The sequence below is a fragment of the Lissotriton vulgaris genome, chromosome 11, assembly GCF_964263255.1.
Source record: "Lissotriton vulgaris chromosome 11, aLisVul1.2, whole genome shotgun sequence".
In the NCBI taxonomy this organism is placed as follows: domain Eukaryota; kingdom Metazoa; phylum Chordata; class Amphibia; order Caudata; family Salamandridae; genus Lissotriton; species Lissotriton vulgaris.
Genome location: NC_141699.1, coordinates 631,207 through 656,182, shown reverse-complemented (window position 1 = coordinate 656,182; position 24,976 = coordinate 631,207). Strand labels below are relative to the sequence as shown.

Sequence of the window (24,976 nt, the reverse complement as noted above, 5' to 3'; positions counted from 1 at the left end):
GCCCTTTGCTAGTCACTGCCCCTGGCACCACTCTTGCTACCCCTCCCATGCCTGCCCTTCGCTAGTCACTACCCCTGGCACCACTCTTGCTACCCCTCCCATGCCTGCCCTTTCCTAGTCACTCTTGCTATCACTGTTCTGATGCAGTTCCCTCTCGTTGCCCCTCCACTCACCTCTTAGCAGTGGAGAGCAGTCTGCTGAGGTGTGGTGACCCCTGTAATGCCACCGAGGTCGAAGGGTCCATGATGTCACTTCTGCTGTGGTTGAGGGTTTGGTGACTGGATATACTCAAGGCAGGAAGGCAGACGCAGCTCCCTCCTCGTGGGCGTTGGGCACATCCCTTGGAGGTTCACAAACGGGTGACGAGGCCCGGTATCTCCCAGGGTGGTGTGTGTATTTATATGACCACTGAACTGTGCGTGGGGCATAGGCACTGAGAGAAGGGGTGCAGGAGGTGCGGCAGCACCCCCAAATAAGCATGCTGGAGTTCAGAAGGTGGATGAGCAATAAAAATGCCTTCAAATTTGATATTTATCTTGTTACATTTGCTGTGCATTCAAAGACAGAGGTCAAATGTTTGCCTGTGTCCTATGTCAAATTGCTGCTTATCCTTTTATCTTGGATATTGGTGTTTACTTTCCTTTTTTTGACTACAAAACTGAAGAATTTTGTAAAGGAAGCTATCTGAGTATCTTGCAGGGGTAAAGGGAGTGTGGAAGGAAAGGAAGTCCGTTTTTTATAACTCGCAATATTTAAATGCACGTAAAATAACTATTGAAATATCTAAATATATAAATATTGAAGTACCTTTGTTTTGCAATTCTTAAGTGTAATCGAAAGAGGTTTTAATAGGATAAAAAAAAAAAAACAAGACACCTCTTAGTGATGTGCAAATGGTCAATATTTGCTGGAAACAGTTTTCCACATATTGTTTATGCTCTACATAGATTTATCAGTAAACTAGCACGACAGCCCGAATTTCGTTGCCATTTTAATGGAAAATGTCCTGTCTGTACACAAGTGGCTGTTACCGCACCTTGCTTTAGCAAAGCATTTGCAACAGCATGCTCTAAAATGCATCACAAGCTACACACACTCACCACCCTCCTGCCGCATGGGCGTTGTTTATTGGCTGTGCTTGTGTTTTTTATGTGGTGTTTGGACTTTTCACAGTCCCTGCGACTTCAGTGATGTATCTTTGATGTCAGCACCCCATTTTGAAGATTGTCCCAGCACCGCTGGCGTGGGCCTAGGGCGTCTGTGTTTGGAATTGGCGAATGACTGGGCGGACAGCAGCAGATAGAAATTGGACCCTTCTTCTGTCTAGTTGTGGCGAAGGTTGGAGGATATAATGTGTGTATGAATTTGTGTGTTTATCGGGGAGCTCATAGGCACTATATGCTACACCCATGCCGCTGCGCAGTGCCAGTATTGAGAGCGGCCAGAGTAGCAGCAGGCTCTCCTCCAGGCGTCAGGCAGGTGCTGTCGATGAGCCAACAGTGCCCTGTCCATCCACCCATCTACTGCCTCTCACAGATCCCAGAGGGTCTTAGTGGAAGAGTCTTCAGCCCACTGCACCAATCAGTACTGTGGACTATGTGCATTGACAATGATAGTGCCTTAGACTGAGAAAGATCACTCCTGAGGGCAGCCCCTCCTGGTCCAGGGCTCCAGTGACATGTAGCTCCTGCTAGAGGACTAGCTTTGGCCTGTAGAACACAAGCAAAGAATTGTCTTGGGCTAGGCACACATGACTTTTAACTGTTTCTTCTTTTTGCTTCCAGTTCTTCTAAAGACAATGCGATGTACTACTACGGGACCCAGGGGGAGCCGGAGCCCGTGGCCCTGAAGGCTGGTGAGTTTCTCTGGGCATAATGTGTGGAGGTGGGAGTCCGTCTCTGCTATGGAGGGTGCAGTCAGTGAAGTATACATGTTCAGCTTTGTTTCATCACAGGGTGAGGGTTGTGTCGTACGGTACAATAGTGGTGTTGTGTACCCACATATGTTCATCTTGGTAAGACTAGTGGCGCCCCAAACTCAGTTGTCACATTACCAAGTCACTCAGATCAGCAGTCTCATTCACCTAGTTTAGGGAACATAAGACCCTACTAGGGGCCTGATTACATCTGATGCAATAATTATCACCTGTTGCGAGTTTTTGAGGAATAACCTGTTGCACGTTTTGGTGCTCACCACATCAAAGTTCGCACAGCCCATTAAACACCAGTCTTTGTCCTCTTGTTGAATTCTGGCAGGTTTGAACTGCTGAAATCTATCAAATTGTGCAATCTCCACCTGATAATTACTGGGTGCGACCATTATCTGATAGTGACTTCTATCTGCAGATTCCTTGCATTTGAATTTCCCAGACTTCAGGCTGGATCTGGAAACTTTTGCTGAGCAATACCCCTTTTGCGCGCCGTCGGGTAGCTCCATTCAGCTCTGCGTAACGTGGCATTGGTAGCACCGGTTATTACGTCGCGGTCACCTATAAAGGTGACACCCAGGCACTCGGACGTCAGTTCTTTTCTTTCCTCGTCAATTAAGCACCAATACAGCAAGAGTTACCCATCTGTTGCTTTTTGACAGGCTTTTTCTCGACTACAGATTTTTTTCCAGCTTCGTGTGTGAGGATGTCAGGGTTCAAGCCATGCGGTGCCTACCACCGCATGATGTTGGTTACCACCCCCACCTTGTCTGTCTCTGGTGTCTTGAGTGCGGACACGATTCAAAGTCGTGCTGAAATAGTCAGGTTATGGCTCCTAAGGCCTTGTGGGAGCTGGCTATGAAGCTCCTTGCAGCCTGGCAATGGACAACATCCAGCGAGACTCCGCAGAGGTCCCGATCGAAGAAGAGGTCGTTGCTGGACCGCTCCTGGAGCCCAAAGTCCTCTTCATCCCTTTTGAGGTCTTCGGGACACTCGGGAAAGAGGTACAAGAAGAAGTCCATGCAGTGTTCATCTTCGCCTCGGCTGCCGTCTGTCAACAAAAGATGTAAGGAGCACTAACGCTCTTGGCACGGTTCTGCGGAGCTGGAGACAGGGTTGACTTTGCACTTCCCTTTCCGGGGGCTGGAGCGACCTCCACTCAAAGAATTTCACGTTTTTTAGTGGGATTACCCCTCTGGTGAACCCTCGGGTCCCGTTGGGTCAGAAAGGGCCCCATCGGATTAAACACCATAGGGTCCAGCCACTACGCCAGGGGACATTGGGGATCTGATCCAGGTCGACAGTGGTCATGCCATTGCGACCTCCTCCGGCGTCCGACTTGAAGTCTGTGCCTTTGGCCCTGCCGGTACCAGCCGGTAGTGCCAGCCCCATTCTTATCCCAATTACACCGAGTCGGAACAGCTTTGTTCGGCACAGATTGAACCTAGGGGTTCTATTTTGTCGCCTGAACACTTTGAAGATGTGTTAGGCTCGGGAGAGAAATGGGAGGGATCTATGGACCTTTTGGAACACCAGGATGACTCTGCAGAGCAGTTGGGCTGATATGGGTAACTTGGGAAGCCAGTGGACTAGATACTTCCCCAGGTACTGGCATGCTGTCTCCGCCAACTGTAGCTACGGAGGAGGTGGCATCTTAAACTATGGGCGGCAGAGGTCCACAGACTAGAGCTGCCCTCCTTGCAGGTCAGGACTAATCTTCTGACCGGAGGGTTTCAGCCTGGGTCTTCCACCCAACCCCCTTTTTGCCTTTAAGTGAAGCACTAACTGATGCCCTTCCAGGCACGTGGTCCAATCCTCGCACAGGGGCTCCTGTGAATAGGACAATTGCATGCCACCACCGCCAAGCTTCGGGCGACCCAAAATTCCTCAGGCAACACCCCACCCCCGAAAGCTTGGTGGTGCAGGCCTCTGCATCCCAGGGCGCGTTCTCTTCTGGATAGATCCAAGAGGCTGGGTTCACTTGGTAAGATGTTTTCTTCCTCCAGCCTGGCATTGCCGTCAGTGAATACTGCATGCTTATTATGCCGTTTCTTCCACTACCTGTGGAAGACGGTTGTGCAAGTGCTGCCACAAGTCTAGGAGGAGGCCCGGGCTGTGCTCTCCCTCATGTAGTTAAGGACAGGAGAGATGCAGGAAAATTTGCCATAAGGTGCGGCCTTGATACGACTGATTGCCTGGACAGATAGATTTCCTTGACAATGGCCTTGAGGCGCCATATCTGGCTTAGGACAACTGGCTTCTCGGGCCATGTCCCGACAAATTTGATGGACATGCCTTTTGATGGAACCCACCTTTTTGGAGAGAAGGCAGATTGAGCACCAGTGAGGTTCAAGGACTCTCGAGGTACAGCCAGATTCTTTAGCCTCTCTTTTTTTACCTCGTGGCCAGTCTAGCTTTTGCCCCTTTCGTGGCAACGGCAGGGGTATTCCGCCGCATCCGCTCTGTCCCAGTCACCATCCTGCGCAGGCTTCCCAAGCCGTTCAAGGACATAGTTCATTCTGACCTAGGAATGAAAGCCAGAAGTTGTCAGCCACGCTGCCCTCGGCAGCCACAGCCTCCAAGCTCTCCTAGTCTGTCTCTGCAAGACTGCACTACTTCAGGGAGAATCCATCCTCATCTCCCCCACTGGACATCTGGGTTTTGAAGATCATTCCGCAGGGCTATTCTCTGCCTTTCCTTTCTTTTCCTCCTCCCATTCTTCCAAATCAGGATCGGCTGACAGAGGAACATTTAAAATTGCTCCAAAAGAAAGGTCCAGCTCTCTTGGCCACGGGAGCTATGGAGAGGTATCCCAGATTCAAAAGTAGACATTGGCTGTTATTCCCGCTACTTTCTGATTCAGAAAAAGAACAAAGGGTTGCGACCCATTTTAAATCTTCGGACAGTCAATCTCTTCCTCGAAAAGGAGAAACTCAGATGCTCACTCTAGCTCAGGTCTTGTCTGCCCCAGACCAAGAAGACTGGATGGTGGCGTATTTTCACACCCCCATCCTGCCAGGCCACAGGCGTTATCTGCGGTTCAAGGTAGGTCACAAGCTCTTTCAGTTTAGCGTACTCCCCTTTGTCCTTACCAGTGCCTCTCGGGTGTTCACCAAGGTGATGGTGGTGGTCGCTGCTCATCTGCACAGGTTAGGGGTGTCAGTCTTCCCCTACCTCGACAACTAGCTGTTGAAGGCATCCTCGACCCAGACTGTCGTCACCCACCTTCTAACTACAGCGACCTCCTGCATTTGCTTGGGTACTCTATAAACGTAACGAAGTCACACCTGACTCTTTCTCAGACGCTCCCTTTAACCGGAGCTGTTCTGGACACATTGCAGTTTCAGGCCTATCCTCCCGAGCAGCAAGTCCAGGATATTCAAGTTATGATTCTGATGTTTCAGCCTCTGTCCTCATGGCCACCTGAAGTTCCAGTGGGCACAGCATCGAGGAAATCTCACTGATGTGGTCCAGATCTCGACAGGAACTGCAAGAGATCTGCAGTGGTGGTTGACGAACCGCAATTGGGTCAGTGGCAGACCCCTCTCCCTTCCCCAACCAGACCGATGAGTCACTTCTGGGATGGGGCAGCAATCTGGGCGACGTGGATATCAGGGGACACCGGTCTCTGGCGGAGTCTGGCTCGATATCAGTTTTTTGGAGTGATTCGGCTGGCATTGAAGGCATTCTTTCTCTCTGTCAAGGGGTAGTTGGTGCAGGTGTTCACAGACAACACCTCCGCCATGTGGTACTGCAGCAAGCAGGGCGGGGTGGGGTCGTGGAAAAACCCAGCTGTCGATGCCTAGAGGATCACAAATGGTGTCTCCAGTCGGAGGTGGGGCAAGGTCTCTTTCAGTAGGGGGGAGAACCTTGGTTAGATTTGTTCGCCTCCGAAGAGAACGCGCAGTGTCAGCAATACTGCGTGCTGGACTTTCCAAGGCGGCTAATGCTCGGCAATGCCTTTCATTGCGAGTGGAGCTCAAGCCTGCTGTACGCCTTTCCACCCATTCCACTCCTGCCCGAGGTTCTGAAGAAGATCAGGAGCAACCAGGCCCAAGTCATCCTAGTGGCTCTGGACTGTGCGATGAGAGTCTGGTATCCAGAACGACCGAAAATGAGCATCGATCCTCCGATCAGGCTGCCCATTCGGGAGGATTTCCTGGCGCAGCAGCAGGGGAGGGTTCTCCACCCGAACATGTCAACTGTGTGCCTCTTTCATGGAGATTGAGCGGTGGCAGTTGATGGCTTTTGACCTTCCTCCCAAAGTATGTAACGTTATTTTGGCGACCAGGCAGCCCTCCACAAAGACTGTATAAGCCTGGCATTGGCAGAAATTTGTATTATACAGTACAGAAAACCCAATTGACCCTCTTTCTCCTTCTCTTTCCACTGTTCTTCTATTTATTCTAACCTTTGCCCAAAAGGGCTCTGCTTTGGGAACTATCAAAAGTTACCTTTCTGCTCTGGCTGCATTTTTTGCGGCTGCCAGACCAACCCTCTCTCTTTAGATCTTCATTTGTAAATCGTTTTTTAAAATGGGCTGGCTCACTTGTTTCCACCCATGCGCTTTATTATGCTGCAGTGGGCCTTAATTTGGTCCTCATTTATCTTATCTGTACGCCCTTCGAGCCTATACACAACTGCCCCCTCAAGCTGCTTGCCATCAAGACAGCAGTTTTGGGGCGATTACATCTGCCCGGAGGGTGAGTGAGTTACAGGTGTTATCTTGCACGCCTCCCTACAGGATGTATTTTCCTGACAAGGTGGTGCTTTGCACCCGTGGTTCATTTTTGCCAACGGTTGTGACCCCATTCCATCTTGGTCAGTCCATCACGCTGCCCACCTTCTTTGCTCCCCTACATCCATCTAAGGAAGAGGAACAACTCCACCTCCTGTACCCAAAAAGAGTGTTGTCGTTCTACCTTGACTGCACAAAAGAGTTCCGGGTGGACGACCAACTCTTTGTGGGGTGTTTGGGAGCTAAGGAGGGCCGGGTAGTGCAGAAAAGGACAATATCTCGCTGGGTCGATGGCTGCATTAGGATCTGCTATGCCCTGGCCAAGAAGCAGCCCTCTGAGGGATTAAGGGCCTAATCCACCAGGGAAAAGGCTGCGACTGCTGCCATGGCTTGGGTTGTCCCAGTCGTGGATATCTGCCAGGCATCAATGTGGGCATCTTTGCACATTTGCCAAGCACTACTGCCTGGAAAGTCATGTTCGCAGAGATGGGCATTTTGCCCATTCTGTCCTGCAGGCCTTTATAATATAAGGTATTGGTATGCCCCCACCGCAGGGATTGTATGGCTTGGGTATCTAATTCAGAGGTAAGGAATCTGAAACTAGAAGTTTCTATCTGATGAACAAGTTAGTTACCTGCGGTAGTACATTATCTGGTAGAGAGTCTATAGAGCTGCAGATTCCTTACAGCTGCACCCATGAGTTTCCTGCTCTGCGGACTGATTTTATTCGGGATAGGGTTACTCCACTTTCAGGGCCCTAGTTTTGCACATGACTATGTCAGTTACTTCGTGGCTCTGCGCTTCTGGAGTGGAAAAAACAAAAAGTACTGACGTCTATGCGCCAGGGTGGCGCCTATATAGGTGACCACGACGTCATAACCAACGCTACCAATGCCATGACGCAGAGCCGAGTGTAGCCACCCGACGGAGCGCGAAAGAGATATTGCTCAGCAAAAGTTTCCGGATCCAGCCTGATGGCTGGGAAATTCAAATGTAAGGAATCTACAGCTAGATAAAGTTTCTACCAGATAATGCGTTACCAAAGGTGAGTAACTTGTTCATTGCACCACTTTTAATTGCAATCCCTAAGCAAATAGTTGTATGCTCAGGGATTGCAATTTATCTGGCATTTATAATCAGGCCCTCTGTTTATTGGAAAATGACAATAATTAATACATTTCATAAGTTTCTTTCTTCTTTCAAGGTGCCTAAGGACTAGATAGGTGGCATCAGTATGGGTCTTCCTATGTCTCTCTTGTTCGCCAGTCTGATTATCATTTGCAATCAGTAATTGATGCAGTAGCTAAGGCTTCCGATTCTCAGAGTCCATCAACGCTAATACATCACTCAAGACCTCAGTTCTTTATATCCGAGTCAGTCAATGGTAATGTATTTACCGGATCTGATGGTTGGAGTCAGTCAATGGTAATGCATCACCCTTGAGACTCCAGTCTGATTACAACTGGCTGTCAATGATCAGCGCTTATGCCAGGGCGTCCAACCTTATCGGAAGAAGTAACTTGACATTTCGATCCATAGTGGTTGCAATTCCTCCTGTTGACACCTCGGCCCAGATCTGCGGTGATGACACTCCAGGTAGTAAGCCTCTACGCACTGTGCTGCATTGTTCCACTAATGAACCCTCTTTTTGCCTGAGTTTGGTGTCAGGGATTTACGAAAGTGTCAAAGATAGCGCAAGGTGTACATCGCTGTGAACAGTATTCCTGATCTTGGGGCAAAGATTAAGCATTCCAGTTGTGTATTTACCACACTGTGTCCTGCTAGTGTTGGACAAAGAGTTTAAAATGTCTGGTTTGCAAAAGACCTTCTTTGAAACCGTTACTTCGAAAACAGTTCGGGAACGCTGAAAGTACGAGCTGATTCTGCGTTCTTAAAGGCTTTCATTTGCAAAATAACAGGCTTTGCAACCACAACTTACAAGTCCTAATGTCCTAAAGGTACTTTTTAACTCGGAAAATGTGTTTCCTACTTGCCGATATCCTTCTTCGGCTCATTTGGAATTGCAAAGAGTCAAGCGGGTGTCACCCTCCTGTTTGTAACCCTGAAACACTGTATCAGTGCTTTTAAACTTAAGTTCTCCTGGCAGACCTTTGATCATGTGCCAACACAGACTTATGGTGGAATCTGATTCACAAAGTAAAAGATTTCTTCCTGAAACTGCTCCCACATTGCGAATGGTGACAGGCAGATAGTGAGTGGTGGTGGTGGGGGCGGAAGGGGGTCAGAGGTTGGTCCAGGGTACCATTACATGATATCTTTCCCTGCCTGTGGAAATTTTGTGTAGGAAGAGACGCTGGGATGTTCTGTCCCTCAAAGGTTTCCATTCGAAGGGAGTTACAGAATGCCTCACATTTCATTACTATTAATGAGGCAGATATTTTTGTGACATCTCAGATGTGCTTTTTTCATTGCAACTGATTAGCATATCAACAGTGTTAGACCTGGCACATTGGCGTGAGTTTCCCTTCCACTTTTTGCTGATGTGCCTCAAATGTTTTTGCTGGTGTCCGCCGCTCAGGGCACTGCGCCACTGCCAATCCGTGCCGCAGTGCAAGTTCTCCCTATGTAAAGTGTATATGTGATGGATTTCCATGATTGGTTCATTGGATTTACTGTCAGTCCCCAGTAAAGTGCACCAGGAGTGCCAGGGCTTGTAAATGCCAATGCTGCTAGTGGGCCTGCAGCGCTAATTGCGCCACACACAGAAGTAGCCTGTTAAAATGTGTCTAGGGTCTGCCATTGCAGAACCTGCGTGCAGTCTGGTACTGTCATGCTAGCTGGGCAAGTGCACACACATGCCAGCCCCTAAACCTTCCCTTGACTTCATATTAGTCACCCCTATGGTAGGCCCAAGGGCAGGGTGCATTGTAAGTGTAAGGTAGGACATGCTCTGATGTGTGTGGCATATCCTAATAGTGAATTACTGCCAAATTCGTTTTTCACTATTGTAAGGCTACCTGTTCCCTTTAGGCCAGATGGGCTGCTGGAATTATTACACTCTATAATCCCAACAGGCTCAGGGAACATGGTAGAGAGTCATGTTTAGTATGCCTGAAATCAGAATAATAAAATACATCTTTTAGTAAAGTTTATTTTAATACCCTGTGTTTGCAAATGCTCCTTTTAGAAAGCTAGCATTTGCTTGCCTAACCATTTCAGCCCGCCTCTGCTAGTATGTGTATCTGACTGTCTGGGTTATGTGAGTGACAGGGCTGGGGGATGACAGGTGGTGAATGCAAGGATTACACCTTAGTGGGAGGTAGGAGTGCCCCTGGACTCTTGATGGGTCTGTGCTCTGCCACCACAATGCTGGCTCCACCTCCTGTGGAGCGTCTGATGTGCCTGCCCCTCACACTGAAAGAAGACACCAGAGTACACCCAACAAGTGCTCAGAGACTGAATGAAGTTATGCAAAGGCCCCCCTGGCCTGGAAAGACAAAAGAAATGCTGTATAAAAGTAGGAACCCTGCTCCTTGTAAATTAGAATCCTGTTTCCCACAACGAACCTATGCCCAACTAGAAGGAGAAGAAGACGCTGGAAGGACTGGCCTGCTGCTTGCCTTGCTGAGGAAGGAGAGGAGAAGACTTTCTTAAAAAGACTTTGCTGACTTGTGCTTGAAACTTTTCTCCAAGGGCTTGATTGAGCTTGCCCCCTGACCTGAACCCCAGGACTAGTGGGTTCTTGGTGCCTTTGCTCGCCCTTCAAACCTCGAGCCTTGTGTGCCTCCCATCGGAGGAAGACTGCGCCCCTCATCGCCCCCTTCTAGGGCTGTGGCACTCTGGAGCCTGCCTGCCTGCCTTTGTCCCCGTGAGAGCCTCGCTCCGATCGGAGTCGCTCTCTGCCCCCGGGCTAGGCTGCCTGCTCCTCTGCCCCTCGCCTGTCAATAGGAGTGCGCTGAAGCGCTCTCGCCCCTCCCGCCGGAATTCCTGTGGCTATCGTGATCTACGCCTGGACCCGCAGCCCGCACGGACCGTGCCCTGCCGTCCCCGCTTCACTGTCCCAGAGTGTTTACCAGCTGCGCTTGCTTGTGTGCCCGCACCCGCTGACGTAAAGGATCCGAAGGCACCCCTGACCTGAACGAGGCGCACTGCCGTGCACGACTCGTCAAATCCATGAAGAAACTGAAGCATTCTTGAGATCTACTCGGGCTAGGGGCCCGCAACGTTTTATTTCCCCTTTGTCACACCGGCCGCTCCGACAATCGTAAGTACTTTGTCCGATCAGCCTAGCACGCCTGGCCTCCCATTTACCCACCTCCCACCCTACCTGCCGATCCCAGAGGAGGTGCAGGTCGACCCGCTGAGAGCCGACCACAAGGGGGGTACTGCCATGAGAAGCCCGGCGCGCACTCTGTACGAATCGCACGCGTGCTCACGCTAGATGCGTGAGACGCGGTAGGGTGTCGCCGATTTGAGCCGGGGAAATGTACGAGAGCGCTACCCAGAGCGGGACCATGATCCTAAGGTACCCCCCCCCAGAGTAGCAAGGGACATAATCCGCTCAAGAAGTGCTCAGTAGTACAAAAAGAATAAGAGAACTGTTTTCTTTATGTGAATTGAAAAGAAACCCGTTTTGAACTGTGAAGAGAAGCTTGCCTATTTACAACTTGTGGCCTAAATCTAAAAACGTTATTGGTCTTGTGATAAGTCATACCTGTGTATATATATATATATTTTTACATAAAGAGAAAGTATTTTTACATATACTTACAGCCTGGTGTCCATTTGTGGGGGGATTGGTATATTTTACTGTGTGTGTGATTACAACTGCTTAACTCCACAACGCCTGAAGAAAAGCCTTGGCTGCTCACGCCACGCACCTAGAGGGTGAGCAAGGGTAATTCTAAGGGGTCATCCTTCGCCCTGACTTAGAGGAGAGGGTCCCTGCTTGTCACAAGTGCATACTTGCGCCAACCAGAGACCCCCAATTCTAACAAACAGCATCTCAAAATGAGTCTCATCACAAAATAAAGCCCAGGCTGCAAACCAGTCAGTGGACTAAAAACGCTGAATAGTTTGCAGCTTGGGCCTAAAACATGGAACCCATAGTTTGGAAAGAATAGTTTGGAAATCAAACTTTGCTTGTTACTACAACTTGCCCCACAAATTGTCTAGGACTGAAGGTAGAGTTTTAAAATCCGCAATGTGCAAGCAATGATATGGCAAGGTAATGTTAAGATTCGGCCGTTTGAGGTTGTAGAAAATGATTTTACTTTTTGTTTCTTTTTTTACATTTTCTAAATATTTTCTAACTAAATCTAACATAAGTAGAGTTCACAATTTTTTAACTAAATGTTTCATGCACATTTTATTTTGACTTTAAGGTGTTGTGGTAGTTTGGGTTCAGCGATATTCTGTGTGTATCTGTTACCGGCGTTATTCCAATTAGACCACATAACATAGGTAGTGTGAAAGAAAATCAATGGCTCCGTGCCTACTTGACATACCATCAATCACAAAAAGAGGGGGAACAGGTCCAGAACCCTTTCTCTCAAGAACAAATATGAGTATTAACAGGGTATCTGTTCCTGTGGCAGTGCATATCAGGTTAGATTTGTAGCAGAGGGCGGGGTCTTCCTTATTAGGCAGTAGTACCCTCGCACACCCGCAAGGGTGTCATGCTTCATCGTCGGGCTTGGCTCCTAGTGGGGTCGACTCTGCAATATCGCACGGGCCCCGCGAGAGGGCCCTTTAGCGGAGATCTTTTAGTAAAAAAGCCATGAGGATGAGTGCAGGTGTGTGGGCGGTAAGTAAAATGGGGAATTAAAACTACAACAAAGATATTTTAAATCCAGGGTCCCCTTGGTAAGGATAAAAGGTATGTGCAGATTGCCTCTCTTCATAACTAGAAGTAAACAATCTATCAACGTGTATAGGTTGATCTGTTTCACACCTCAGGGGTCCAGGAGGGATCCATGACGTTTCATCAGGACCAAAAAGTGGGAATTAATATCTGTACCCTTAGTCAGGGTTAAGTGGGCGTTTATTTTTTTTTGGTATCGATTACAGAAAAAAAAGTATGGGAGTAAGTCACACAGGTACCTACATTTCAGTAGACCTCATGAGGTTTCGTAATCCAACCTCCAGTCAGGAATATTGTTCCCCTTGCATCATAGCAGAAGGCCGCGACAGTGCTGCTGCAAAAATCATGGATCATCGCGGTGTTTAGCACAGTGAACCTACCCTGCCCTCGGGCAATCAGTAGGCAGGGTTGGTCATCCTCCAAAGATACCTTTCAGCAAGGACTAATTCCTTCTACCTCCGGGCTAAATGTGTCATGTACACAATTCTATTATTTCACACTATAGCTAATGGTGTCTATTTGTTCATGAATGATGAGAGAGGTGTTCCGAAAGCATGTGCAACACTCAGATCCTACTATGGCACAGACTCCACCCTTTGCAGCTAAGCAAAGTAAAATGACAGTCTGATGAGCCTCTATTTGTGCAGAGACTAGTCCCAATCAGCAGCTGATGCATTTGCGACTCGCTCTACTACTTGTGCTGAGATGTTAACTTTTTAGATTACCTGTCCAACCCCATACATGGGGAACAGAATGGAAAAAAGCTGTTGGTTTTAGAAATGAGCACTACATCGGCATGATTGGCATATTAAAAATGTTTACCATGAGCACTAAAACACAGTAGAGCCTATTGCTCATGTACTACAAAATGCAGTTTACAAACCTGCGTGCGGGGGTCTCCACCTCCACCGCTCCTATCTTTTATGTGCATAGACTTCTCCCTTGTGGTTGAAGATCTCCGCACACATACCTATTCAAGGGAGAGTGGCGGAAAAATTGTGAACTACTGACTCCTAAAGGTTCGGGGTTTAGGGAGAGGTACAGAGGATTTTAAGGAGGGACATGCAAATAACCCTCAAAATAGTAAGACAATTGTTATTCACAAACTCCACTTCTATAGTTACTGAAGGCGGAAAGGGCAGAACACAGTAGTAAATGTACTCCATGCAAGCCTTTGAGTAAGTCTATTACCACACATGGCCACTCGCAGGTATTGCAACACGCTGCTGTATAAATAATAGAGGCACAAAATACCAATAGAAATCCACGGAATTACAATGTGATATATTTTTTTTAAACTATTTTGTTTATTTTTAATATCTATATATTTATTTTTAAAAAGTAAAGCTTGCAACACACCTGGTATTGAAAAGAGTGATTGCTCTGGACTCCCACTCATCAACAGATGAAACACATTATCACATCAACCAATCACATACAGGCTGACCGTATAATAACTGCACTCATGCACCCAGACACTTTTCCTGCCTCCATAATGTCAATGAATGTGTTTGTACCTTGCCTCTTGAGTTTGAGGAACAGCTATTTGAGAAGGAGAGCGGGTTTACAGGCAAATGATGAACATCTTTAGCATGTCCAGGGAAGCAGTCCTGGACAGATACGACTTCTCAACATAAGTGATCTTTGATGTGGTTGCAGACTAGGAGCAGGAGCTTGATTGACCAACAGCCTTCCCCCAGGCTATCTCTGCTATGTCAAAATACTGGCCGCACTCCATTTCATGGCTACTGGATCTTTCCAGAAGGTCCGCTCAAACAGCAGAGCCATGTCACAGGCAAGCCAGTCCCTATGCTTGCATCAGGTACTCACGTGCATCAGAAGAGAAGTGTACCACTTTATTGTCATGCCACAGTCACTGTTAAACTACTATTTTGTGTGGTCCAACACTGGCATCTTAAGAGGGCTTGTGTGCACACTGTGTTTTTGGAGTCTGTCACTGCACTCATGACCAGGAAAAAACTGCCCACACACTGGTCCATTCAAGCTGGTCCATCTGCCTATTCCATGCTGCCCAGAATACTAGTCCAATACTGCATACAGCACACCTTTTCTGCAACAGACACAGCTGGCACACCTTCAGTGTACAAGGTTCCTGTGATGCCAGGGGCTGCTTCAGTGATGCGTACGCTGCCTTTCCAGGAAACACAAAAGCTACCTCTTCTGGCAGTCACTTTTTGGACATTGGTTTGTTGCTGAGGATTTTGGTGATATGTGACAAGTTCAGATTGACTACGTTAAGGCAGAACACTTTCACAATTTGTTGGCTCTTACTTAAAAAGAAAACACTTACTACCTCGCTTCAGTTCAAATTGTACTAGCTGAGCAGGGAGAGTCGTCCAGTCAATTCTCACAATCATGTTCTCCAGTAGTTTCTTCCGAGGGTGCCAAGAATGTGGCTCTCGAGGCCAATCTAACCTTTAAAAAGGTTCAGGAATCAATCTCTCGGGATACCTGGGACTTTGAATGAGAGCAGCAAATACTCCAGGAGTCACTAAGTGAACAGTTCCCAACGTGTATCCTCATGACTTTCATCATAGCAGCCATAATGTTTCATAATGTCTTGTGCGCCTCCCCAGTCCACCCCACCTCTTGATGTACTATCTTCCATTTTGTCTGACTTACTTGGCTTCCCCACTACTCCATCATATATAGTTTTCCCTGGGATGTCTGGTCCTGCAATAGCCAGCTTGTAAAGTCAATGTATAATCAGGATATAAGTATTGTTGTGTTGAAAAGTGAGCCAGAGGATGCTAAGTAATTTCTACCCCCAAACCAGGCATTTGCTTCATACACCCACTGTAGGTTATGGCAATGACTATGATTTAGGACATTGAATTGAGATTTTGATTATTATTTGTTATTTTGTCTATAACTTATTTATATGGTATTTTTATCGAGGGACGCTAGCCAAGAGGCAGAGGAGCACTGGTCGTGGTCAAAGATCGTATAGTATAGAATTGGTCCCAGTAGAACAATTCTTAGCAAAACACACAGTTGAAAACACAGTAAGCATAAATACACCAATACGTTGTAAATGTTAAGTCCAATGTTATTTAATCACATTCAACATAGCAAATGCTTATAAGTCAGCAAATAAATCAAAGAATAAGCCAAAAACAAGTGCCCCACTTGGGGATAAAGGAAACTAGGGGGAAGAGGTATTTTGGATCCAGTGAGGGTTGAAAAAGGGTAAAGGAAATATAGTGACGTTAAACTCCTCACACAATTATTTACATTGAAGAACGGCTTATCCTTAAGCCTCACAATTAAAAGGATGGAAAAGTGCTTAGCCATGATTGAAAGTACACCATCACTGTGAGAAATCGCTGTTGATCAAACTGGCATGTGACAGTTTCAAAGTCGACGTTTCGACCCCCGAAGAAATGTAGGTTGCTTAATCCCCTTCGGCGAAGTCTTCCTCAGTTCTATGAAGAAGGGGGATCGGGGCACCATGAACCACCCCTGACTGTAGGTGGTACCGTAGTGGTTGTGCCTGTAGGCTCCAATGGCGACGAGCGGATATATGGCACTTGAAATAAATTAATAAGGAAGCTTCCCCTTTAGATCGGCCATTAAACCAAAAAAGAAGTTACATTGACTTGGACTGTAAAGTACTAAATGAGTCGTTGTAGACAAATCTCTGCTCTGTAGTAGGCGATCTCTGTGTATAGTCATAATCTAGTGAAAAGTCCCGCCCATGTGCTTGGACCCCAGAGCAATCAAAAATAATCTCTTAAGCTGTCTACTTTGCAGTCCTGCATAGACACTTAAGAGAAAATCAAGACAAATAATGCAGCCTAACACTTCTAAGGCTACAAAGGCCACCACTTCATCTAAACAGTGAAAAGGATAGCCCACAATGTCAGATTTTACACATTTTTACCAAGTTTCCTTCAAAGAGAAAACTCCCCTTCACCAAAATCCTTGAAATAATAGATTGGAAGGGTTAGACAGACAAGCCCCCATAGGCTGCCATTATTTGTCTGGAAAAGGGATACTGTGCCTTTAAGGAACTCTCCAGAGACCCTCGGTATCCCAGGATGCACAGCCAAAGTCCTTTTACTTTCAGTTCTTTTTTCCGGCTCCTGCTAGCAGGACCCTGGAGCATTGAGCTCTCCCTTTTTGGGTATTTCTTCAATTTTTGACACTTTTCAAGTGTTTTGAGTGATTCACTCGACGTCTGGGGTCTTCCTTTTGCTGTGTTTTTTAGCCAGTTTTGCCCACTCTTTCTGTCGAATATGCCTGCTTTATTCGACAAGTGCCCTGAGTGTGCCAGGAAGAAGGCTAAATCTGACCCCCACAGAGTATGCATACTCTGTCTCCCTTCCTCTCATGTCCCTGAAGCCTGTGAGATTTGTCAAGCTTTCTCCAGGAGGACCCTGCGTGACAGGCAGAAGATTCGTCTCCAAGGCCTGGAGCAGAGGAGACTTCAGGAACCAGGTGGGTCTGGGCAGGGAGGGACTCGGTCATCGTCCTCTGCCCGTGCTTCCGCCTCTGGGGGGCTCCCAAGTCAAGAAAAGGCCCAGAAAAGGCACCGGTCCCGGTCGACGTCGATGGCTTCGACGTTGGCGTCGAGCGGCATGACCACTATCTGTTCCCCGTCGACCCAGGGCTCTGGGTCGAAGCGTCCTCGACGTTCGACGTCGAGGGGAAGGACGTTGAGGACTTCATCGGTGTCAACATATCATCAACGTCAAGATTAGTCCAGGAGGCACTGGCGCTCGCCGTCGAGGCGACACCGCTGTTCGCCGTCTAGGTCAACGTCAAGGAAAGACAAGTCGACGTCGAGGAGAAGAGAGTCTATGTCGAGGAGTGCATCGACGTCTAGACGATCGACGTTGAGAAGCAGAAAGGCGAAGATCGACGTCCAGGAAGGAGAAGTCGATGTCGAGGAGGCGTTCAAGGGTCAGGACGGTGTCCTCTGCCTCAGTAGTCAGCCTATCTTCTGCATCTACAAGTCCACGATCAAGGCGGCGCTGGCGCTCGGCTGAAAAGAGGTCTGCCTCCAGAGCATCCTCGTCAAGACCTGCGCAGAAGAGGAGAGTGGTCAGGTCTTCGGATTCTGAATATTCTAGGACCTATTTGCCTTCAAGACCTAGGACGCCCACGCCTCCACCATTGCCTCCGAGGAAGCCTCCTCCGCTACCTTCCTTGCCTCCTCCTCCAACTTTTCCACCTCCTCCACCTCCACAGCTGTCTCCTCCATCTCTGCCACACCTTCCGTCACCGCCTACGAGGCCTCCACAGCCTAGGACTCCCGTTCTGCCTCCGCAGCTCCCGCCTCCTGTAAGGCCAGTGGATCGCCCGAGGCCTAGGAGGTCTAGATCACGGTCCAGAGGGAGACATAGATCACGGAGTGACCGTCGGTTTTCGACACGGTCCCGTCATCGTCACCGGAGGGATAGGTCACGGTCCCGTCATATGGACTCTTCAAGTGGCCTGAGATATTCTCCCACCTTGTCGGATTCCCCCATACGAGGGTATCACCGGTGGATGACATCGTAACATTTCAGAAGGTGCTATTGAGAGGGGCAGCGAAGTTGGGGATCACTTTTACGGTACCCACACCTTCTATATCGGTGATATTTGAAACCTTGCACAAGCGGCATTTGTCTCGCCCCTTGTTGCCCTTGGTGCCAGGACTGGAGGAACCGGCTATGGAGCTTTTTCTGAGTCCAGCCTCAGTGAAATCAGCTCCGTCCCGACTGCAGAAAAAGTACAGGCCCCCTGATTCCGATCCGGCGTTCCTGAGATCAGATCCGGTACCGGATTCTGTTATCGTAACTGCGGCCAAGAAGCAGCATGCTACTGCCCCTTCTTCTACAGTGCCTCCAGGTAAGGAAAGCCGTCAGATGGACTCGGCGGCACGGAAAGTCTGTGGGGCGGCGGCCACATCCATGAAAGCAGCGAGTGCCTCGGCGCTCTTGGGTTGCTCCGACCGCTCCTTGTGGGAGTCCCTGCAGCAATCCCTGGAGCTCCTCCCGAGGGATAGGAGAGAACACTTCCAGGAGATTTTGAATGAGGGTAAGATGGTCTCCAACCAGGTCATCAGCTCTGCTGAGGACGCCTCTCTCCTGGCGGCTCATGGTTACTGCCATGGCATCAATTTACGAAGACATTCCTGGTTGCGCCTTACATCTCTCAAACCGGAGGCGCAACAGAAAGTCGCTAATTTACCATTCTCTGGCTCGACTCTCTTTGGGTCACATGCGGACGAGGAGATGGCCCGCATGAAGGCAGAGGTAGAGACACTTAAAGCCGTTGATTTGGAGAAACCAAAAGAGCAGAAGAAGTCCTTCCGTCCGTTCCAGAGGCGGTATGGTTCTCCAAGATGAGGGCAGGGTCGTCAAGCTAGTCAACAGCAACAACAGCAGCAGTACCAGCGGCAGCCATTCCAGAAGTGCCAGAGGGGCAGAGGCGGACAGCAGTCCTCCTCGGCAAACAAGGGCCCGGCCGGGTCTAAGCCCTGAGGTGTTACTTCCCCCTCTTCCGTTACCCGCTCCGGTAGGGGGAAGCAAACAGAATTACTTGGCAGAGTGGAGAAAAATTACTCAGGACAAGTGGGTGCTGAATATTGTTTGCAATGGATAGTCTTCATTTCGTCAGCCCTCCTCCAGCGATTACACCGTTTTGCTCGCAGTTCCAGCTGCGCGAGCTCCAAGCGAAGGCAGATACCCTGTTAAGGAAAAGGGCGATAGAAGACGTCCCTTTGTCTCAAAGGGGAAAGGGACTTTACTCTTGGTTCTTCCTGGTACGTAAGAAGGACAAGAACGAGTTCAGGCCCATTCTGGATTTGCGACAAGCAAACAAAAAGATTCGCAGGGAGAAGTTTCGCATGCTGTCTCTGCACCAGATTTATCCTCAGCTGCAAAGAGGAGACTGGCTTTGCGCAATAGATCTGCAAGATGCGTACTTCCATGTGCCCATTGCACGGAAACATTGGAAGTTCCTGCGATTTCTGGTCGGCACAAATCACTATCAGTACACCGTACTACCGTTTGGTCTGAAGTCTGCGCCCAGGACCTTTTCAAAGTGCATGGCAGTGGTGGTGGCTCACCTGAGAAAGAGCAAGGTGTTTGTCTAACCGTACCTGGAGGACTGGTTGATCAATGCCTCCACCTTCCAGGAAGCGCAATTGCACTTCAACAGGACAGCCGTTCTGTTGAACCAGCTGGGGTTGAACATAAACATGTCCAAGTCTGTTCCGAATCCTGTCCAGGGCCCACAGTACTTGGGAGCCTCCATTGATACTCTCTCCGCAAGCGTGTCTCCTTCGGAGGAGCAACGCTTATCGATCCTTCGGAAGGCTCAGCTTCTCATAGCTGTTCCTTCTACGACAGTGAGGACAGTGTCTGCTCTACTGGGGTCAATGGCCTCTTGCATCTTCCTCACGCCACACGCACGCCTCCACATGAGGCTGCTGCAGGAATGTCTGGAGGATCAGTGGGACCAGAAGCGGGGGAGTTGGGACGACAGGATCCGGCTGTCCCTTCACGCTCAACAGTCCCTGAGATGGTGGTGTCCGCAGAGAACCTCTTCAGAGGGGTTCCATTCCACAAGGACATTCCCATTCAGACTATCGTCACGGATGCTTCTCTCCACGGCTGGGGAGCGCATTCAGGCCATCTACAGATCCAGGGAACCTGGTTCCCGGCGGAATCCACATATCACATCAATTTCCTGGAACTCAGAGCTGTTCACTTGGCACTGAAGGCCTTTCTTCCGTCCTTCCAGACCCACTCCTTGCTTGTACAGACGGACAATACGACCACAATGTATTAAGTCAACAAGCAGGGGGGCTCGGGATCACGCACACTGTCACAAGAAGGGCAGGCGATCTGGCACTGGCTGCTAGCCAGAGGACTGACTATAACGGCTACCCATCTACCAGGTGTGCAGAATGCTCAGGCGGACGCACTCAGCAGGCTGGTGCAAGAAAACCACTAGTGGGTTCTAAACGACGAAGTGCTCGTAAACCTCTTCGACAGATGGGGCACTCCGGATGTAGATCTGTTCGCCACCGCCGAAAATGCAGAGACTTCGCCTCCAGGTATTACCAACAGGGGACTCTGGGGAACGCGCTATGGATCAGCTGGTCGGACAGCTTTCTGTACGCTTTTCCACACATTCCCCTGATTCCGGCGGTACTCATCAAGCTGTCTCAGTCCAGAGCACGGATGATCCTCATTGCTCCGGAGGGGCCCTGACAGTGGTGGTTCATTGACCTGCTTCACCGGTCTCTCCTACCCCACATGCGGCTGCCGTGTCGGCCGGACCTTCTCACGAAGTTCGGGGGGCAGATGGTGCACCCCAACCTCTCATCGTTGAGTTTGGCGGCATGGCTCCTGAGATAGTGCAATATGGACACCTGAATCTTCCTGACGATTTTATGACTATACTTAAGGAGGCTAAGAGACCTTCCACTAGGACTTCCTATTCCTACAAGTGGAAGAGGTTCTACATCTGGTGCACTTCCAAGAACTATGATCCGACAACCTGCAAGGAAGATGTCATTCTTCCGTACCTTTTGCATTTGGCTCATTCTGGCCTTAATTTTCATTCTATTAAGGTTCACCTCGCAGCATTAACTGCGTATAGGAAATGCCCTTCACAGACATCCTTCTTCCAGATCCCTGTGATTAAAGATTTTTTTGAAGGATTGAAGAAAGTGTTTCCTACTGTTCAGCGTCCTTCGCCATCATGGGAGCTGAATGTGGTGCTGTCCAGGTTGATGAAGGAGCCTTTTGAACCTATCCATAAGGCTTCTCTGCAGCACTTGTAATGGAAGGCGGCCTTCCTTGTGGCCATTCCATCGGCCCGCAGGGTAAGTGAAATTCAGGCATTGTGTTGCCAAGAACCTTATTCTGTATTTCATGTATTTCATACTGCTAAGATTGTGATGCGTACTCACCCTAAGTTCCTTCCAAAGGTGTTTTCTGATTTTCATGTCAATCAGACTATAACTTTACCTACGTTTTTCCAAAATCCTTCCACTCCAGCGGAAAGGTCTCTTCATTCCCTGGATGTCAGAAGGGTGTTGAAATTCTACTTGGATAAGGCCAAGGACATTCGGAGGTCAGACCAATTGTTTGTCAATTATGGGTCGGTCAGGTCAGGTCTTGCCACCTCGAAACAGTCCATTTCTAGATGGATTGTGTCCTGTATCCAGTTATGTTATCAGAAGGCTAACAAGACCTTAGGGGATAAGCCTAAGGCTCATTCTAACAGAGACAAAGCAGCTACAACTGCTTTGCTTCGTAATGTTCCCATTGCAGAGATCTGCAGGGCTGCCACTTGGAGGTCGGTCCATACCTTTGCTAAGCATTACTGTCTGGACTCTGATGCCAGAGCTGATGCTCAGGTTGGGCAGGCTTCATTGAGAAATCTGTTTGCTCAATAGAGGTGTTGTCTGGTTTTTCTCCACCGCCGGGTTGGTTTTTTAGGATGGGCTTGCCATTCTATTCACTAGATTATGACTATACACAGAGATCCCCTACTACAGAAGGAGTAGTTTCTTACCTGTAACTCCAGTTCTGTAGTAGGGGTATAAAAAGTAAAAAGAATTACTGTCCCAGAGCGAAATATCATAGAGAATAGAAAAGGTCGCAGAGTCACCAATAAATCACCCAGTGTGAACATAATAGGTATATAATAAAACAAGTGATGTGACTCATCAGAGCACACATAGCCAAGAGATAAACGCAAAGGGAGGATTAGAAATCGTAAGTGGTAAAGAGTGACAACAAATGTCTGTAGCACCATTATAATCACAAGAGAAAGACCTGTATCTGCAATAAATGCAAGCAGGTCTACATTACAGCTTAAAGGGCCTTAATGCAATATATCAATGCAAAATAAGTTCCTATTGGCAGTAGACGGATCCTATTGTGTTACAAATAGACAAACACGCCATTTACTCACCATAAAAAACTCCTTGCGAAGTCATTCACCATATTCCAGGTATGACCTGTCTATGGCCCAGTACTATATAAGACTAATAAAATATAAGAGAGACATAGAAAGAAATCAGTATACAACCGAAAGGATTGGTTGCAATAAATATAATGATACGACGCTTTATACCTAGGTTAAATCGTATTCTCTTTAAACGATCAAGACTCCATCCATCATTAATACGTTCAATATCTAGAGGAGAAAATTGTATCCTTAGGTTTCTCAGCTTAAATATTCATTAGACCTCACTCACCTAAAAGGATATTTTTACAAAGGCATATACACGTGAACAATTTATCTCACTTATAATATCTCTATAGTATTAGCCAAAAAATACGGTTAATAACAGGAGCAAGGGGAACTAGAGATAGAAAGGCTTCTTCATAGAGTAAATTACCTCCATATAGTTCATAAATCTGTTGTGATTCAAAATAGAGATTATATAGAAATTTCTGAAAATAGAAAGTAAGAAATACATAAAAAAGAACACTTATCTAATTTACATGCTCACATCAAAGACGTTCAACGTAACATTATAGGCACTCAATATCACAGCACCATATATTTGATGCTTTTTGTGGAAATATTTGGGATAGTGTACCCATAATAAAAATAATCTCTTTCGTAAAATACGTTGTCGTAACAGTTTATGTACGATAGTAATAATTATCAAACCACATATATATAAATATATACATATTAACAGCATACAATCACTAAGATGCAACATAATATCTCGAAAAAAAGAGGAAAAGACGGGTAATGGACTCTAACCTGAGACGTCCAGGCTTTCCACTCCGATCATCAGAAAAACAGTGGCGCGCTTAACACATAAGGCACAGAGACTCAGTGCGCTCAGTATGATATCATTACCAACCATACAAAAGAACAGTTAATCCAATAAGGCCCCTGCCTCCCAAAGTAGTCTTACCTGGAACAGTAATCCCGTCGTCATCTACAATGCTTCTAAAGTTGTGGCGAACTGAAGCCGCCCCAAACGAGCATTTAAATATCCGGCGCCAGTCAATAGGTTCCGTATTGCGGTAGAGAACTGACTTCAATACCGATGTAAGATCATTTATGAGCGCCATATTTGAATGGTAAAAGTATCCTAATACACGCTGTAAATCATCGAGTATATAAAAGGATTGCAATATTATAAATAGCATTCTACTATAAAGAAGCCACAATAAATATCCTTCTACAGTGAAGCCACAATTATATTCTCGTGACCATTTTCAACATAATTCAGTATACACCAGGAAACGTCAAGTTAGTTACTTAAGGGCGTCTAGAACGTAATCCTAAAGTGAATATGCCCGTTCAGTATTGTAATTGTCTCTTCACGCGATCCCCGATTTGCGGCTTGCATCTGATCGCCAGAGACGAGCATATGAGCCAGAATATACTCACATAGTGGCGTCGTTAATTTTCCAATAAAAATTATTAGTAAATGAAAATGTCTCATTATTACAAGGATAGGAGGAATAGAAGGGGGAAAGGAGAAATATTCATAGAGGCAAAGATCCACACCAAGTACAATTATAATCTACAGTTCCTCCACATGGGGAGATATCAGTTCATTATAGGTCATATATCCCTCATAATTAAAGAACAGGCAAAAGGTATTTACCGTATAGTCCATTTAAATTTCAAACATATTTATTCATATATTAGAGTGACCATCCATATTCACATGTTAGAATTAACATTTGAGAGATAATCATTAAATGTATACCAGAATATGTGGCCCAGAGTCCAAAGGTCATCCTTATTAGTGATTTAAAGCCTCAATTCACAAAAGATAAGCATAACAAGGTCATCATCAGGTCATACATAATGTGCATTACAATTTAGTTTCACATTATCAGAAATTAGATCAGAAGCATAAGTACTTCAAAAACATTCAGTTGCATGAAAGACACACATAACGTGTATCATATTAGAGAAAGTAATGCAGTTCCTGATCTACATTAATCCCGCACTCCACAGCCCGAAGCATAAGTATCCATCTTACTTCGCATTGCCTAAGTTTATGTTCTTTATCTCCGCCCCTAGGATCATTGAGTATGACTTCAATACCATGGAATTGAAATCCTAGTTTTTTTCTTTTGTTCGGGGCAGTTTGCTGCGTGACATCCTATCGGATATCTCACATCCAAGTGTTTTAGGGCACGAAAGTGTTCAGCCATTATTTGCAGACAATAACATATACTACATACTTCGTCATGCAGTCTATATGTTGGCGGATCTGAAAAGTTTGCGAGCCATTATATCCAAATTACCTAACTCCTTTCATAGCCATCCTGCACATACCGCAGTTGCGACACACATAGGATCCAATATTAAGTTCCCTCAGCGACATACTCCTTGTTCCTGGTTGTGTTGGATAGCATGGACTTTGTTTTGCCCCTTCTATATGTTATACTAGAGGAGCTAGAGATATGTTTCAACAGTGTTTTATCAGAAGTAGTGGCCAATTCCTTTCAAGTATCATGAAAAGTTTGTGGGA

The 24,976-nt window shown here is 47.2% G+C and overlaps 1 protein-coding gene across 3 annotated transcripts in view; it reads left to right on the top strand.

Moving 5' to 3' along the window:
- Positions 1-24,976, top strand: part of TANGO2 (transport and golgi organization 2 homolog) — a 781,874-nt gene that overhangs the window by 665,250 nt on the left and 91,648 nt on the right. For all 3 annotated transcript variants that reach the window (XM_086942620.1, XM_086942621.1, XM_086942622.1), the window contains exon 7: positions 1,785-1,855. In XM_086942620.1, coding sequence (XP_086798746.1) covers positions 1,785-1,855 — 71 coding nt within the window. The remainder of the gene's footprint in view (positions 1-1,784; positions 1,856-24,976) is intronic.